We start from the raw sequence: 15790 nt of genomic DNA, 5'->3' as shown, positions 1-15790 counted from the left end.
ATTTTAATTTTAGTACCATGGCAATAGAAGTCAGCTCTTCCTCAGAAAGTCAAGGGCCTGGATCTCAGAAGAAAAGATGCTTCTTTACCCAACTGACAGAAAGATAAAATTATACAGTAACAACAGCTAGAGCAGTGCAGAGTCTGAGGAGTTTCAGACACACAGCATTGAAAAGAACTTGCTTACAGTAGTACAATGTTTGCTTCAGTGGGGTGATGAGCAAGGAGCATAGACAGCCCAACAAGGACAAGTTTAGTCATGAGAGGGTGTTTACATAAGAAAAAAGTTGATTTCTTAGGAACAATTGCAGAATAAGTCTGTTATTGAACCTTATATTTTGTGTTGGCTTTAGTTGTATTTATTTCCTAGGAAGCTGTGGGATATCAGCCGTAAGTACTGCATACTTCTATTTTCTAGTATGCTACCTGGTACCCTGTCAAAACCCAACTAATGCTTGTGGAATGGAAGGTTCTGTCAAGGAAATTTTCTAATTCTACTTTTATTAATCCTAAAATTCTTAGAGACTAAGAGCTAGAAAGAAAACTGTATTTTTACCTGATGTATGTTCCTGTTGGTATGGAAATTTCCTTACCTTTCCTTTTTTTTTTTTTTTTTCTTTTTCTCTTCCTCTCTTCATAAAATCCTTGTGTCCTTTTTTTTCTTCTTTTTCTTTCTTTCTTTCTTCCTTTCTTTCTTTTCTTTTTTCTTTTCACCAAGTATAGGCTTGGTCATTAGCATTAACTTGCATCTTCAAGTAACTGAATCCACAAAACAAGCATTTCTCAATTTACTTGCATGGTTTTTCTTCATCTACCTCTCAATAATTTTAAAGATCAACAATTAAGTGTTTTACATGCTTGTACATATTCGGTTGACTATGCATTCATAGCTTCTAGGAAATTTTGAAAGCTACACAATAGTGAAATAATTTCTTGTTTTCTTTTTAGATAACATGGAAAAGGATAATAAATACAAATGGGATCTGACTACTTTACATCATGGTAATATGTATAAACTACCTTTTCTCCCACAGTATAAATCTGGATGACATGATTTAAATATTATTATCAGAATTCTTAATGATATGCTTATACAAAGTAATCTGTGAACTTTAAATGTTGCAATAAAAAACATGCTGCAAAATGATGACATTCTTTCCAACAAAGAATATGAAAACAACTTTTTGCCTTTCTGGCATCTATTTGTAGATATTTTGAAACGTATTCGTACATTGAAATAAATAGTTGCATAAATTTTGAGTATATTTTGATGATACAAGCCAACTGTTTGTGTATGCCTGTAGTGATGGCAGAGGTAACAATCCATATACATACATACATACATACATACATACATACATACATACAAAATACATATATTCATCAGAATATGAGCATCTTTATAGGCAGCAATTACTGTGTAGCACCTTTGTTCAGAGTTTCTTATCCATCCCTAATTAACTGTGACAGAATAATGATTTTGACTCATGACCATGAGCTCACAATAAGTTACATTGTTCAAATTCTATTTCTGAAGATTTGTTACTTGTTTTTAAGAAACTTAGAGTCAGATACTTTTTCCCTTAAGTTTCATTTTGGTCCTCTGCATTCCCCACCAGTCTGTATCACCACACATAGTACTGATGAAAGATGATTCAAATGTTGCACCCTCAAGCATCACTAAATTTATAATTTTAAAGAAATCGTAGCACCCTGATACACTTTTTTTACTCAGCTTATTGAATTCCCAGAGTTTTATTTGCAGAGTCTATAGATACAACCTTATGCTTATTTTTCTATGACCTGGGAATTTTATTGCTTTCAGGATTCAGACAGATGCAGTCTTGTTTGGAAGTGACAGAAGCATGCGTAGGGGATGTGGTTTGTAATGCACAATTGGCCCTTTACCTTAAAGCATGCTCAGCAAATGGAAATCTGTGTGATGTGAAACATTGCCAAGCAGCCATACGGTTCTTCTATCAAAATATGCCTTTTAACACTGCCCAGATGTTGGCTTTTTGTGACTGTGCTCAATCTGATATACCCTGTCAGCAGTCCAAAGAAACTCTTCACAGCAAGCCATGTGCACTGAACATAGTTCCACCCCCCACTTGCCTCAGTGTAATTCACACTTGCCGAAATGATGAATTATGCAGGTGAGTAAAAACACACATACCTTGCTTTCTTATTTCGGCACCTTATTTATTATAGTCCAGTCCTAACATTTGATCTCCTTCCATTGCTGGAGTTCCCACCATCATCCAAAAGGGTGTAAATAAAGCCAGACAATTCCCATTGTGAATCTGTGGTACATGTGTGGTATCCTTTTTGAAATTCAAATGTAAAATGCAGAATAGGCGTTTACATTGGAGAAATGCCCTATGTTGAACTTGATGGACTGTATATCATTCTTTAAAGATCATATTTGTCATGTGAGTGTGCATGCACACACACATGCATGCATGAGCATGTAAGTACATGCAGCCTACAATTTTCTTGAGTTGGTTATCTTCTTTTACCATGTGGGGCCTACAGTCTGTCAGGCTTTTTGAAACTGTCTTCCAAGCCTCATCTGTCTCACATCTGTTCCATAATCAGCTTCCTAATTAATTAGCCTTTTATCCATGCGATTACAGAATTTTTGTTGTTGTTTGGGTTTTGATTGTTTTAGATAAGGCCTTCCTCTCTATACTAGGCTAGCCTTGAGTCGATAATCCTTCTGCCTCAGCCTCTGGAGTTCTTGGTTACTAGGTTGCCAGTAACCCATGTGGTCCCTGTTGAAAAAATGCTGTTAATTTTGCCAAGGTGACTCTTCAAACTTTAGAACAAATGCTTTCTTTCTCAGCCTGTGGGAACAAGGTACTTCTGAGTACGGTGTGGGTATGCCCAGCACAGCTGTGTGCTCCATGTCGGAAATGTATTCCATTCCCCTCTTCCCATCCTCACTCGGTGTGTAGTGAAGAAAAGAAAAGCCAGTTGTTGATTCGTTCTTTCAAATTATACATGAATCAGGCACCTATCTAGGCGCCAGTTAGGCAGGTCTGTCTTACTGCTTACTAGAGTCAGAGGAGACAGTTAATAAGAAAATGTGTACCATATAAAGTTATGAGTGATTTCCAGGTGAAGAGAGGTTGAAAGCAGGAAAACAATACAGTCTAGAGGTCAAGGAAAATCTTGAGCCCAACAGGTAGCAGCAGGGAAATCGCAAGCACCACAGACAGAAATTGCCATTAAGGAAAGGTTATTGGGGATAAGGAAGCACACACAGGCAGCAGGCGGGGGGGGGGGGGGGGGAGACCCTAGGCAAAGCGGAGGAGGGGCTCTGGATGCTGAAAACTTCCAATCTCTTCTTGAGGGCTGGGTTTAAAAAAAAAAAAAAAAAACCTCTAAAAAAGTTTTCTGCTCTTAATTTAGAGTTGGTCAGTTTGAAGAAGCCAGCCATCTTGGAAATTTACCATGGCCTGTCTGCCTGTCTGTCTGTCTACCAAGGAGTCTAACTCGTATTCTTTCAAAAGGGAAGGGGGAAATGTCGTAATTAAATTATAGTCCCAAAAGAAAACCAAAAAAGCCTAAGAAGTAGACTGAAAAAGTTGTAACTTAAGGAAGAAATTGTGAAATCTCTTTTGATGAGACATGCCCCCACAGCCTTTAGTTCTTGCTGTCCAAGAGAAAAAAAAATCTCAAATTATTTCTGTAAATACTATTTGGTATAATTAGGAGAGTGGACAAAGAATAAAGCGCATCCCAATATGTAGAAAATCTGGATTGGAGGTGCATTTATTTGAATTTTCCTGGTGTGGGACAGTGTCTAAATGTTAGCTCCAAAATCATATGAGGCTTAAAAGTTTTTCAATAAATCTATTGTGGAGCAGTGCAAATCATCACCATGGTGATAAAAATAGAAATGAAGGAAACTCTCATGAAAGGACAGTAATTTTCATAGTCCCACTGTTTATTTTCTTTCTCCATACTACCTATAGTGACATTTAAAGTACAAAGTTAGCTTTCTACTGGGACCATGCCAGTGTTTCACTAGGTGGGAGATAATCACATATTATCATGAAATCACTCTAATCATAGGCTGATTCCAGCCCCTCAATCTTTTCCTAGGACACACTATCGAACATTCCAGTCAGAATGCTGGCCCCGTGTGACAGGAAAGTGCCAAGAGGACGAGGCCTGCATCAGCACACTAAGCAAGCAAGACCTTACATGTTCTGGGAGTGACAGCTGCAGGGTCGCCTACCTGGGAACCTTTGGGACAGTCCTCCAAGTGCCATGTGCTTGCAGGAGCATCACACAGAACGAAGAACCTTTGTGCATGACTTTCCAGCACATGCTTCGGAGCAAATCGTGTTTCAGTAAGTTATCCAATTAAAAGATTGCTTATCTACTTACCTACATACATATCTATCTTGTTTTCTACTATACCAAAAAAAAAAAAAAAAAAAAAAATGGCAATCCAGGCAACCACCACCATAATCCTCATAAAGACAATTTGTATTTACTATTTTGGTTGTGTTCTGGTTTTGCTTTTTTTCTCATTTATCAGAAAGTGATATACTTTTTAAGTTGATAAGTTACTACTGATTATCATTTATTGATTTCAATATGAAAAGCATGAAAGGAATTGTTTACGTGCTGAAAGCATTCATTATTCACAGTTATGTAACACCAAATTAGCTACAAATATTAATCCTCAAATCATTAACCATTTAATGACTTACCTGAACAGTTTTATACATTAGCCTTGGGTGCATTGTACTGACACTTTTGTCTGGATATGATCATGTATTGATAATACCGCATGGTTCTACTGAGACTGGTATTTAGCAAACACTGCTGGCTAGGACCGCAAGTTCTGCTCTAGTGTTCCCTTTAACAATATAGCTGGAGACTGCTATATGGTACAATGGAACTGCTGGTGACTACAACCAAATATACAGGTATTTATCAAGTATCTTCTACTGTCACACTGTAAATAGAGCAGTGAACAAAGCAAGTCAGATGCTAATCTCAGAAAGACTGAGGGAACAAACTACAAAAGGTTGTGTGTGGATAATCAAGTTAGGCTCAACAGGGTTTATTGATTGTAAAACTCTATGATTTAAGCTCTCCTGCCTGTGAGGAATCTTTCCTTTGTATTATTTTTCTTCCCCCTTGGACTTAGCAAACTTTCAGAGCAACCTCTAGTGATAAGATGGAATATAAATTTTATATATATATATATATATATATATATATATATATATATATATATATATAGAGAGAGAGAGAGAGAGAGAGAGTGTTAACCTTCAGTGTAGGGAAAAGAACACCGAAATTTATGCCAAGGCCTTAGTTAGGGTTGAGTACTCTGGCATCATATCCCTCTCATGAGATTCCCAAATTGTTTTGTGAAAACAGCTCATAAGACATACCAGAGGAGTGTGCAGCTTCAGCTCATGTGTGTTTCTGTATGCTGTCATTCCCCTTGCCAGTGACAGTGACACTGTCTCTACCAGGTGCCCTTAGCCTTGCACCTGTCTAGTCCACAGAAGTTGCCTGTGTTTGTTGTTGATGTGCCTTGCCCTCTTACACACTGATCTATGCACTGGATTTAATGGGACTTTTGTGCCACTGCTCAGTCTTATCTCTTACTCATGGCCTAGAGTCAACTTTACTCAATATTAGAGAGTTCACATTTTAATCACTCTTCTCTCTGTTTGAAAAGCTAATGTGTTCTTATCTCAAGTCACCATTTTTATTGGAAAATCTCACACAATACTAATGCAAAATGGTCAATTTATAATGTCATCCATGCTGTGTAGTAAAACATCCTCTCCGAACAATGGGTTGTTTAGTTGTTGAATTTCCCTTTCTTGTACAGAATTACAGGTCTCTGTAGAATATGAAGGCTGTCTGTCTTCCCAGACTCCAGTAGGCATTTCCCACCTTCCTGACTGTTCTATATTCCTACATATTTCAGGTTTATACTGTGGCAATGTACTTCTTCAATCTGCCTATTTTTATACAGGTGCCTACATAACCACCACCTTTGACTCATAATACCAATACCAAATATCAGTAGATTAATACAAGGTTTAATTTCTCATCAACATAAAATTACTATGAAGAGAACAGTTGGGAAGATTATTGAAATTCAGATGTTACCTAGCTATTCCTACTAGGTGGCTGAATTCTCTTCTGAGTTCATAGAATCCATTCAACACATCCATCTTGCTAATGAAGAATGCAAGAATTGCTTTGGATACTTTGGTAGGTCAGTTCTAAGTAACTTGTACATCACTTTTACTTTCACTTATCTTCAAGGAAAGCTGGAAAACAGTTCACATCTGTGCTTGGTATGAAGGGAAAAGTACTTTGGTGCATATATAACCAATCTCTGCCACTGTATCTCCAACAAAATATAATTGTCTCCCAAATACTGATCCAATGTATTTACTATTATGCTGGGAAGTACAAATTTATGTTTGAATATGTCTGCCACATATGGCAGAATACAAAGCATAGAGCAATAGATTATGGGTAATAGTTTATTACTTGTGAAGAACTGGAAGAGTCAATATTCTGCACAAATATATTATGTGTAGTTTTCTTACTAAAACTTTCTCCTTTTGGATCTCTCTACAATGCTGTGTATAAAGATCATGAGACTATGTCATCTTTTCCAGTATAGCAACACACTTTGCATGTGCATAGGGCTGTTGAAAAGAGACCCTGCAGACTTACATTGTATAACCCATTAACTTTACTTTGTTACGGGTGACACTCTTTTATGGAGGATAGAGTCTCCCAGAGAAGTCTGCCCATTTTTCACCACTAGTTTGTACTCTCTCACATGATATTCCCCCCTCACTTCTATGTTTATAAATTTCCATATTTGTCCTTTCATCTCATTGACCTAGAAATTAATCTTCTAGCTACTTCTCTTTCCAGACAAAGCAAAATTGATCACCATGCATGTCCTGCCAGCAGGAAGCACTTCTCTTTCACACTGCTCTCTAGGTCCACCTCTGTTTTTGTGGTGTGTGGAAGATGTCCACAGACCATGAGCACTGACACACTATTGCTCTCACTTTTCCTAGAATGGGGTGCCTAACTGGCCTAATAATATCCAACAGGAGATGTATTTACAACAGTGAACATGCTATGTGTATGGTGTGACCTTGTTCCACAACACAAGAGATGTGTCATGTAGTTATCCTAGAAGAATTTACCAGAGACTGTACACCACACTGAGAAAGAAATGCAGTGTATCAAATGACTATCATATAGTGAGTAATGCATGCCTTCTAAACACACTACTTTAAAGACTATTGTTTGCATTTAGAATTTAAAACAAGTTCATTAATTGGACTTCCAGGGTTTTCTTTCTGGATTTTCCTTTTCATATTTCACAAAGACTATGCACATTTTCAAGATTTTCTATTAAATGTTTGCAGAAGTTTCCCCCAATTTATGTGGAATAATTATTTTGTTATAATGAAGACTCTGATAGCCACAAACACAGCTCCAAGCTAAGGGGAATTAACAAACATTGAACTTTTGGTTCTCACACTTGAAACATCCTCAGAAATATTTATAGAATTTCTAATATAAAACCAGTCTCATCCAGATGACTCTTATTGTAGCCAAACTTGGGAGCCACTGTTCTTACCCACATGTGGGAAAACTTCAGTCTCCAGTGTTAGCTCTCAGAACCTCTTTTATACTCAGAAGCATCTCTGGGAATAAAAAAAAGGTCAGTATGGAAAAAAGGCAAATCCCCCCCCCCAGACAACTATGGATACACAATAGTCACTCTAACAACAAATAAAGAGGGAACCATAGAAGAGGGAACAAAGCAGTATATAATCTATCTAGGTGGCAGTCCTATACTTGAATGCAATTAATTTTACCCTTGTTAGAATCTTCAAATATCAATTCTTTCCCATTAAAAGCCTTGATCTTTTATGTTTTGTCTTAAGCTAGAATTTTTTAATTCAAAATTTTAAGCAAAAGAACCAAGTGTTAACAAGTGCAGGCTGCAGCCATTCACTGGAATACAAACACTTGCTCTCTTTGTTTCCTAAAACTTTTTTCCATGCTGATTTGTTTCTCTAAGTTCTAAGGCGTGTCTATTTCAAGTCAATACTTGGGATCAAGTCAGCACTGCAGATAAGCCACTATGCTCTTGCAGTTATGTTCTTAAATGTGCATATCACCTAATCTGCCTGTTTTGGCTGTATCTACCTGAAAAGATAGACATGGAAGATTGTTTTCAATAGATATTTCCATCCAGCTGACTTTCATGAAATATTGGATGCTTATGTATTAAGTGGATAGTCTTAAGTTTTAAAGGACCATTTTGGCTATCCCATGCTCTAGCATTTAGTTCCATTTTATAGCCCCATTTCTTCATTGCCATAGACATTAAGGTGCTTGTAAAACCGTTTTATTTATCATGTTTGTCTGTATTAAATAAATAGAAGATTTAATCTTGCCTGACAGCATCTGTCTGACTCTTTCCCTGTGAAGGTATGGATCCAGAATCCCATTCCATCAGTCAGTGCATTCAGAGATAGTCTTTTAAACCCACCTATGTATGTGGGATGCTGTGGAGCATGAAATTACACATTTTTCTGTACTCATTCAAATTTGTTCATTTTAAGAACAATAAAGACTGTGAAGATGAATTAATACAGGATCAAACTTATCTTTTAAAATGGCTATCTTAATGTTTAGTGTCATGAAATCAATGCCTGGCTAAGAAGGAAGATTATACATTAGAAATAAAATAATGAGTAAAGTGAACTGTGAAAGGCATTCCCATTCAATCCTATCTGTCACTGACTTTATCTTCCTTCTATCCTTCACATACACACACACACACACACACACACACACACGCGCGCACGCACGCACGCACGCGCGTGCACGCACACACACACACACACACACACACACACACACACACACCAATTTCTTATAGCCAAATCATAAGGCACTGTTCCAGGAACTTTATGTTAAGTTCTGTCTTTAAATAAACCACTTGGACAAGCCAAAACCACTGACTTTTTCTTGGTGTCTACACAAAACCCTAATTCAAGTTTAGTTTCCTTCAAATTCAGTCCAGGTGCTAAAATAGTCTTCTGGTTTTCAAGGAACATTCAACAGACTTTCTCTAGTCTATATTCATATTTATTATGTAGTTGCTAAGCATTCAAATATGTTGTATTTTCTGGATTAAAGTGGCTCCATGGTGAATTTGTAGGTCATCAAATTCATAGACACTCACTTATAAATTTATGTTTTTCCCTTTAGAACTCTGTGATTATCCCTCTAGGATCTTGTTTTCATTATTTGAAAAAATTTTTGTGTTTTTTTTAGTGATCAAGCTTTTGTATTTTAAGTTAGTAATAAAAAATAATAATTAAAACAAACCATTTCTTTAAAATGTATTCAGTTACAAATCGATGTGGAAATGTATAACCATGGTAAATTCTCTAAACTTTGACTTTAATGTCTTTTAATTTATAGACTTATAATTCCAAATGTTTCTTTGGGCTTGGATCTCATGAGAAAACCAGTGTTTTTAACTTTTATTTGCCTTCAAACCTAAAATATAAACAGAGACCCTTCTCCTTCTTTCTTTATTTTCAGGCCAACTCTTAAATGTGGATTACAAACTATGATCAACAGGAACAACCCTGGTAGTTGACTGTCATGTGTGGAAATTAATAGAGCTTAGTAGAGAGTGTGGCTTTGGAGGGCTAACACAACGCCAGCATGTCTCCATTGGGCATGATCTTCATCACTAAAATTACAGAGTTAATTCATGGGGAGTATCTGCAACTCGGTGTAAATGTGAGGAATATGGAAAAATTACAGAAATCCATAGGCTTGGCACTGTCACAGTGATGTTGTAGGCAGATGATAATTTCGTCAAACTCTCAGAAGTGGCTTCTAAATTACAGTGTTACAGTTGAGCAACTATACAACATGTGTTCAACGAAAACTAAACAGCAATATATTTATTATGTACACAATTGTATTTTAAAGTGGTAGTTCTCTTTGAGATAAAGCACACTAAATCTTCTTGAGAAAAATTTCAGACTGACCTCACACTCTGCCTCAGTCTCCCTAATGTTTGTCACCAGGCCCAATTTTATATTTTCTTAAATTATTTCAAAAGTATGAATTATTTTTTGTAACTTTCATCCACAATTTTATACATGAATACAAAGTTTATTCACCATATCCACTCTTCCCTTCCCAACACAACTCTTGCATCTCTATTCACAGGATTCATAGCTGGTTAGTGCCATTGATAATTTTCTTTCCTGGTTGCTAGCATAGCACCATCATTCATCAGTTTATGAACATCTAAGCTGTTTCTATTTCCAACATATGGTGAATAGAGCATCAGTGAACACGGACAGGCAAGTATTTCTGTATTAGGCTGATGATAAGTCCTGCGGGTATAAGCTCAAGAATGTTATAAACTGGGTCTCATAGAAGATCTATTTTTAGCTTTTTGACTACTCTCTATGCTAATTTACATATCAGAACCACCAGTTTGCATCCCCTGCAGCCACAGCGTTTGTAACACTTGATGTCATTTGTCCTTTTAATCTTAGCTATTTTGATATGGGCAAGATTAAATCTCAATATAGTTGTAATTGGCATTTCACTGACTGCTAAAAACATTGAATTGTTTTCTGGGTTATTATGTTAGGAGATTGTTATGGTGTGTTCTTAAGTCTGATCTCTGTTCTGTTCCATTGACCTACATGTTTGTTCAGTATATTTGCCATTATAATGCTGTTTTTATTATTCTGGTTCTATAGTATATCTTGAGATGTAATATGATTGGCCTGGCAGCATTATTCACAATGTTACTTGTGCCAATCTATGAGCATTAATTGGGAGAACTTTTGATCCCATAGTGTCTTCCCAAATTTCTTTCTTCAGAAATTTAAATTTTCATCATAGAATCCTTTCACTTCCTTCATTACATATTTTAGTGTTTTAGAAGCTAATATAAATGTAATTAAATCCATGGTTTCCTTGTTAGCATGTTTGTTATTTCTGTATAGAAAAGTAACCTGTATTGGTCAGTGAACTTGGTGTCCTACAACTTTGCTGACCATGTTGATCATTTATACTTTGGTGGAATCATTGGACTCCATTATGTATGCTATCTGTGCTGGCTAGTTTTTGTCAATTTGACACAAACATAGGTATGTCTGAGGAGAGGGACTCCTAGCTGAGAAAAATGCCTTCATAGTATTGTCCTGTGGTTAAGTCTACGAAACATTGTCTTGATTAATGATTGAGATGGGAGAGCCCCATTCACTGTAGGTGGTACCATTTCTGGACAGGTAGTTCTATATGTTATATATATATAAAAAAACAAAAACAAAAACAAAAAACAAAAATCAAAAGCAGGCAGATTATGCCATGGGAAACTAGCCAGTAAGCAGCATTCCTTCGTGGTTTCTACTCAGTTCTTGCCGTGAGTTCCTACTCTGACTTCCTTCTATGATCGACCGCAATGGGGAAGGTCATGGAGAAACCCTAAATAAGACACCATCATATCAGCTGCAAATAAATACCATTTGACTCTTTTTTTTCTTTGTACCCTTTAGTTTTCTTATTCCCCCCCACACATATTATGGCTCTAGCTGGGGTTTCAAGTGCTACACTGAAAAGGAGTGGAACTAGTGGACAGCCCTGTCTCATTAATTTAATGGAATTACTTCCAGTTTTTCTCCATTTGAAGTGATGCTGGCTGTGAGTTTGTCTTTTATATATAGTCTTTACTATACATTTATTGGTTTGCTTAAGTTAAACCATTTCTGCTTCTTAGAATAAAGTCAACGTTACTGGGATAGATCATTATGATGGTTAGTTTTGTTGCTTGACAGACTAGAGCCATTTGGGAAGAGGGGATGTTAACTGAGAAGATGCCTCCATTAGACTGGCCTGGAGGCAAGTCTGCGGAGCATTGTCATCATTAATGATTGATGCAAGAGGGCCCAGCCCATTGCAGCCAGAGTTACCATAGGCAGATAGTCTTGCATTGTATGAAAACTAAGCTGAGTGATCCATTGGAAACAAGCCAGTAAGCAGAGCTCTTCTATGGTCTCTGCTTCAGTTCCTGTCTCTAGGTTCTTACATAAAGTTCCTGTCCTGACTTCCCCTAATAATAGACTGTAAGCTGTAAGTGAAATAAAGCTTTTCCTCCCCAGGTTCTTCTGATCATGGTGTCTATTGTAGCAATACGAAAGCAAACCAAAACAATGTTTTCAGTTTTGGAGCAGGCTTTCTTTTTTGGGCTACCAACTAGTTCCCAAGTCATGATATGGAGACTTATTACTAGTTATGAATGTTTGGCCTTATCTTATGCTTATCTCACTAGCTCTTACAACTTAACCTGTTTCTCTTTATCTACATCTTGCCTCAGGGCTTTTAAATTTCCTTTCCTTTGGTATATTTTACTTTTGCTGCTTCTTATATCTGGCCAGTGGCTGTCTGGGTCTGGCCCCGGGCATATACCCCTCTTTCTCCCTCATTCTCTCCTTGTTCTTCTTCTCTCTAGCCTAGATTTCTCTGTCTCCTTTTTCTCTCTTCTCTGTCTACTTTTTCTCTCTGACTATAGACCCTCCTTATCTTTTTCTGCCTACTTGTTGGCCATTCAGCTTTTATTAGACTAATCAGGTGCCATAGGCAGCTAGGTGAAACAATGCAACATATCTTTACACAATTAAGCAAATGCAGCATAAACAGACATAATACATATTTTTTAAATTTTTTAAAAATTATTGCACATATGTTCATAACAAATATTGGTTTATTTTATTTCTTTGTTGTATCTTTACCTGGCTATGGAATTAGACTAAGAGCAAGTTTAGAAGTGATCATTTCATTTATAATTTTTGAATAATTTGGGAATTATTGGTTTTAGTTCTGTCAAACTCTGGTAGAATTCTTCTACGAAACAATCTGAACCTGGGTTCTATAGTCTGAAGGCATTTTATTACTGTTTCGATCTCCTTATTTATTATGGTCTGTTTAAGTTGTTGATTTCTTCTTGGCTTAATATTGATGGTTTAGATGTGTCCAGAAACTTATCGATTTCTTTTAGGCTTTCAATTTAATTAAGTGTATGTTTTTATAACCTAGGTATTCTATTCTTTTATGGTTTTCTATGGTGCATGTTATAGTGCTCCCTACCAATCTATAAGTTTATTAATTTGGATCTTTTCTTTGTTTTGATTAATTTGACTAAGGGTCTATTAATCTTGTTTATATTTTCATAAAACTAACTCATAATTTCATTTATTCTTTAAATTGTTTTTGTTATTGTTATTGTTACTTTTGTTTCTACTTCATTTTTTCCCCTCGTACCATTTCTTCCTATCTGCTGTTGTGAGGGTTGGCTTATTATTGATTTTTCTAAGCTCTCGAGATGCATCTCTAAGCTATCTATTTATGCTCTAACTAATTTTTTAATGTAAGTACTTAGTGCAATAAGTTCCCTCAGAGGATTGCTTCCAGTGGTTCCCACAGGGTGCTGGCATCTTGTTTTTATTTTCATTTATTTCCAGAAATTTATTTTTCCCTTTTTGATTTCTTCCTTCATTTTTCTTTAGTACATTATTTAATCTCTATGAGTTTTTGTAATTTCTAAATTACTTTTCCTATTGCTTTTGAGCTAACTGAATCATGGTCAGGGAAGATGCTTGGAGTTACTTCAGTTTTTCTCTATATTCTGAGATTTGTTTTATATTCCAGTATGGGATCAATTTTATAGAAATTTTTATGGGCTCCTCAGAAGAATGTATACTGTGTGATAGGTAGGTAAAATGTTTTTTAGATGTCTATCAATTTATTGTATCTATGCTATCATTTAACTCCAATTCCAATGGATCCATGTTTAGGATTGTAACATCTTCTTGGTTGGTAATTTCCATAATCAGGATAAAGTGTCTTTCAGTCCTGGCTAAAGACAGAATCTTAATTGAGGAAATTCCTTCATAGAATTAGCCTATAGGCAAGCATATAAAGCCTTTTATGCGTTGATAAAGTGGCAGAATCCAGATCATCACCATGGTTGGTGCCATCCTTTGGCAGGTGATTCTGGGAGGCATAATAGGAAAGTCTGAGTAAACCATAAGTGAACAAGTACTCCTTGCTCACTATTCCTCCATGACCTCTACATCAGTTCCTGTCACCAGTTCCTGCCTTGAGCTCCTGCTCTGATGCCCTCTGGTGATGGACTGTGATATAGAAATATAAAGGAAATAAATTGCGCATAATATATACTTGCCATTGTAAAATTGGGTTTGGATGAGAAGTGTGCCTATCAGCTAGCTAGTATTACATGTTGGCACACCCAAAATACAACCTGAAAGATTTGAGAACACTATAATTGCCATTGTAAATCTTGCAGTTTGGTGAGTCCTGGCCGTTATCATCTGCACTGGAGAGCTACAAGAGACAAAAAAATAAAATAATAATTAAAAAAAAAAAGAGAATTTCCTTCCAAAGACTAGATCAAATTTTGAGAAAATTACATAATTTCTTTCTTTGGAGTAAAATGAATCTTCTCTAGTATAGGTTATCTTTTGTTGCTTTGTTTTTAAAACTATGAAAATCATTGTAAATATTTTGCCCTCTCATAATGGAATGTATTTGTTTGCTTCTATTATATGTTTAAATCTACCTTGCATACATTTGTATAAGAAACAGTAAGCTGGGTAGTGGGGGCCCACACCTTTAATCCCAACACTCAAGAAGCAGAGGCAGGCAGATCTCTGTGAGTTTGATGCCAGCCTGGCCTACAGAGCTATTTCTAGGACAGCCAGAGCTGCACAAAGAAACTCTGTCTCAGGGGAATGAAAACAAATGAAAGATACACAGTAATTTCCATCTAAACTTCCTTAAAACATGGGGTAAAACTTTGCCATCTGTAAAACCAGTGAATTTGTCATTGTGTGCCGCTACTGCCAGATTTTGCTGGCCATGTTTGTGGCTTTATATCAGTGTGAGCTTGCATCTTGTTCTTTACATTTGAAATTATGTGCAGAGAAGGCATGCTCTGACCAACTTGAATCCAGGTTGTGTAGAAACCCTGCTTCTTCTTACCTCTGAATTGTGACTATGAGAGACAACATGTTAATGCTCACTTGGTTTTGTTTTGTTCTGTTTTGTTTTTGTCAAATATTCCAAACAGATACCCTAAGGGATTATCTGGCCCATTTTATTTGAGGTCCTTTCAAAATTTAAAGTTCTTTCCAGAGAAGATAGATGGAAGGGATAGCCTAAAGACACATCGATTCCAGTTTGGGAAAATGCTGGCTTTATTTTTGCCACTAAGTTTTCTTGCACACAAACGTTACCAATCAAATCCAGCTGGTTCACATTTTGTCTACAGACCTGAAACCCAGTGAATTTGGCTTGGCTTCTTATTTTGCAGAAAATGTTTCACACGGCTCAAATCTGGAAATGCTGAAATATACAAACCCTCAACAGGAACAACAGGAGAACATCTGTCTCCGACCTTCACTTTTTCCCGACTCTGCTCTTAAAGGCTTAGGTGTTTTTAGGGGAGAAGGAAAAGTCTGCCACCAAGCATGAAATGATGCATGAATCATCCATGACTACCTTGGCTGTGTGGTTATGCCAAAAAAGAAAGATTAAAGAGTTGCCACTGATGAGTGAGACAGCTCACATTTTGGCATCACTATAGAGGACAGAAACATTTAAGATCATGGAGGGAAATAAGAAAAAAAACAAAACAA

The 15790-nt window shown here is 36.5% G+C and overlaps 1 protein-coding gene across 1 annotated transcript in view; it reads left to right on the top strand.

The window, feature by feature from the left end:
* Nucleotides 1-15790, top strand: part of Gfral (GDNF family receptor alpha like) — a 39404-nt gene that overhangs the window by 13598 nt on the left and 10016 nt on the right. Inside the window, exons 5-6 of the mRNA XM_051197078.1 lie at nucleotides 1825-2155; nucleotides 4110-4360. Coding sequence (XP_051053035.1) covers nucleotides 1825-2155; nucleotides 4110-4360 — 582 coding nt within the window. The remainder of the gene's footprint in view (nucleotides 1-1824; nucleotides 2156-4109; nucleotides 4361-15790) is intronic.

This window comes from Phodopus roborovskii, unplaced genomic scaffold (genome assembly GCF_943737965.1).
Source record: "Phodopus roborovskii unplaced genomic scaffold, PHOROB, whole genome shotgun sequence".
Classification (NCBI taxonomy): Eukaryota; Metazoa; Chordata; class Mammalia; order Rodentia; family Cricetidae; genus Phodopus; species Phodopus roborovskii.
Note: the sequence above shows the minus strand (reverse complement) of the source record. Positions and strands in the feature narration are given on the sequence as shown.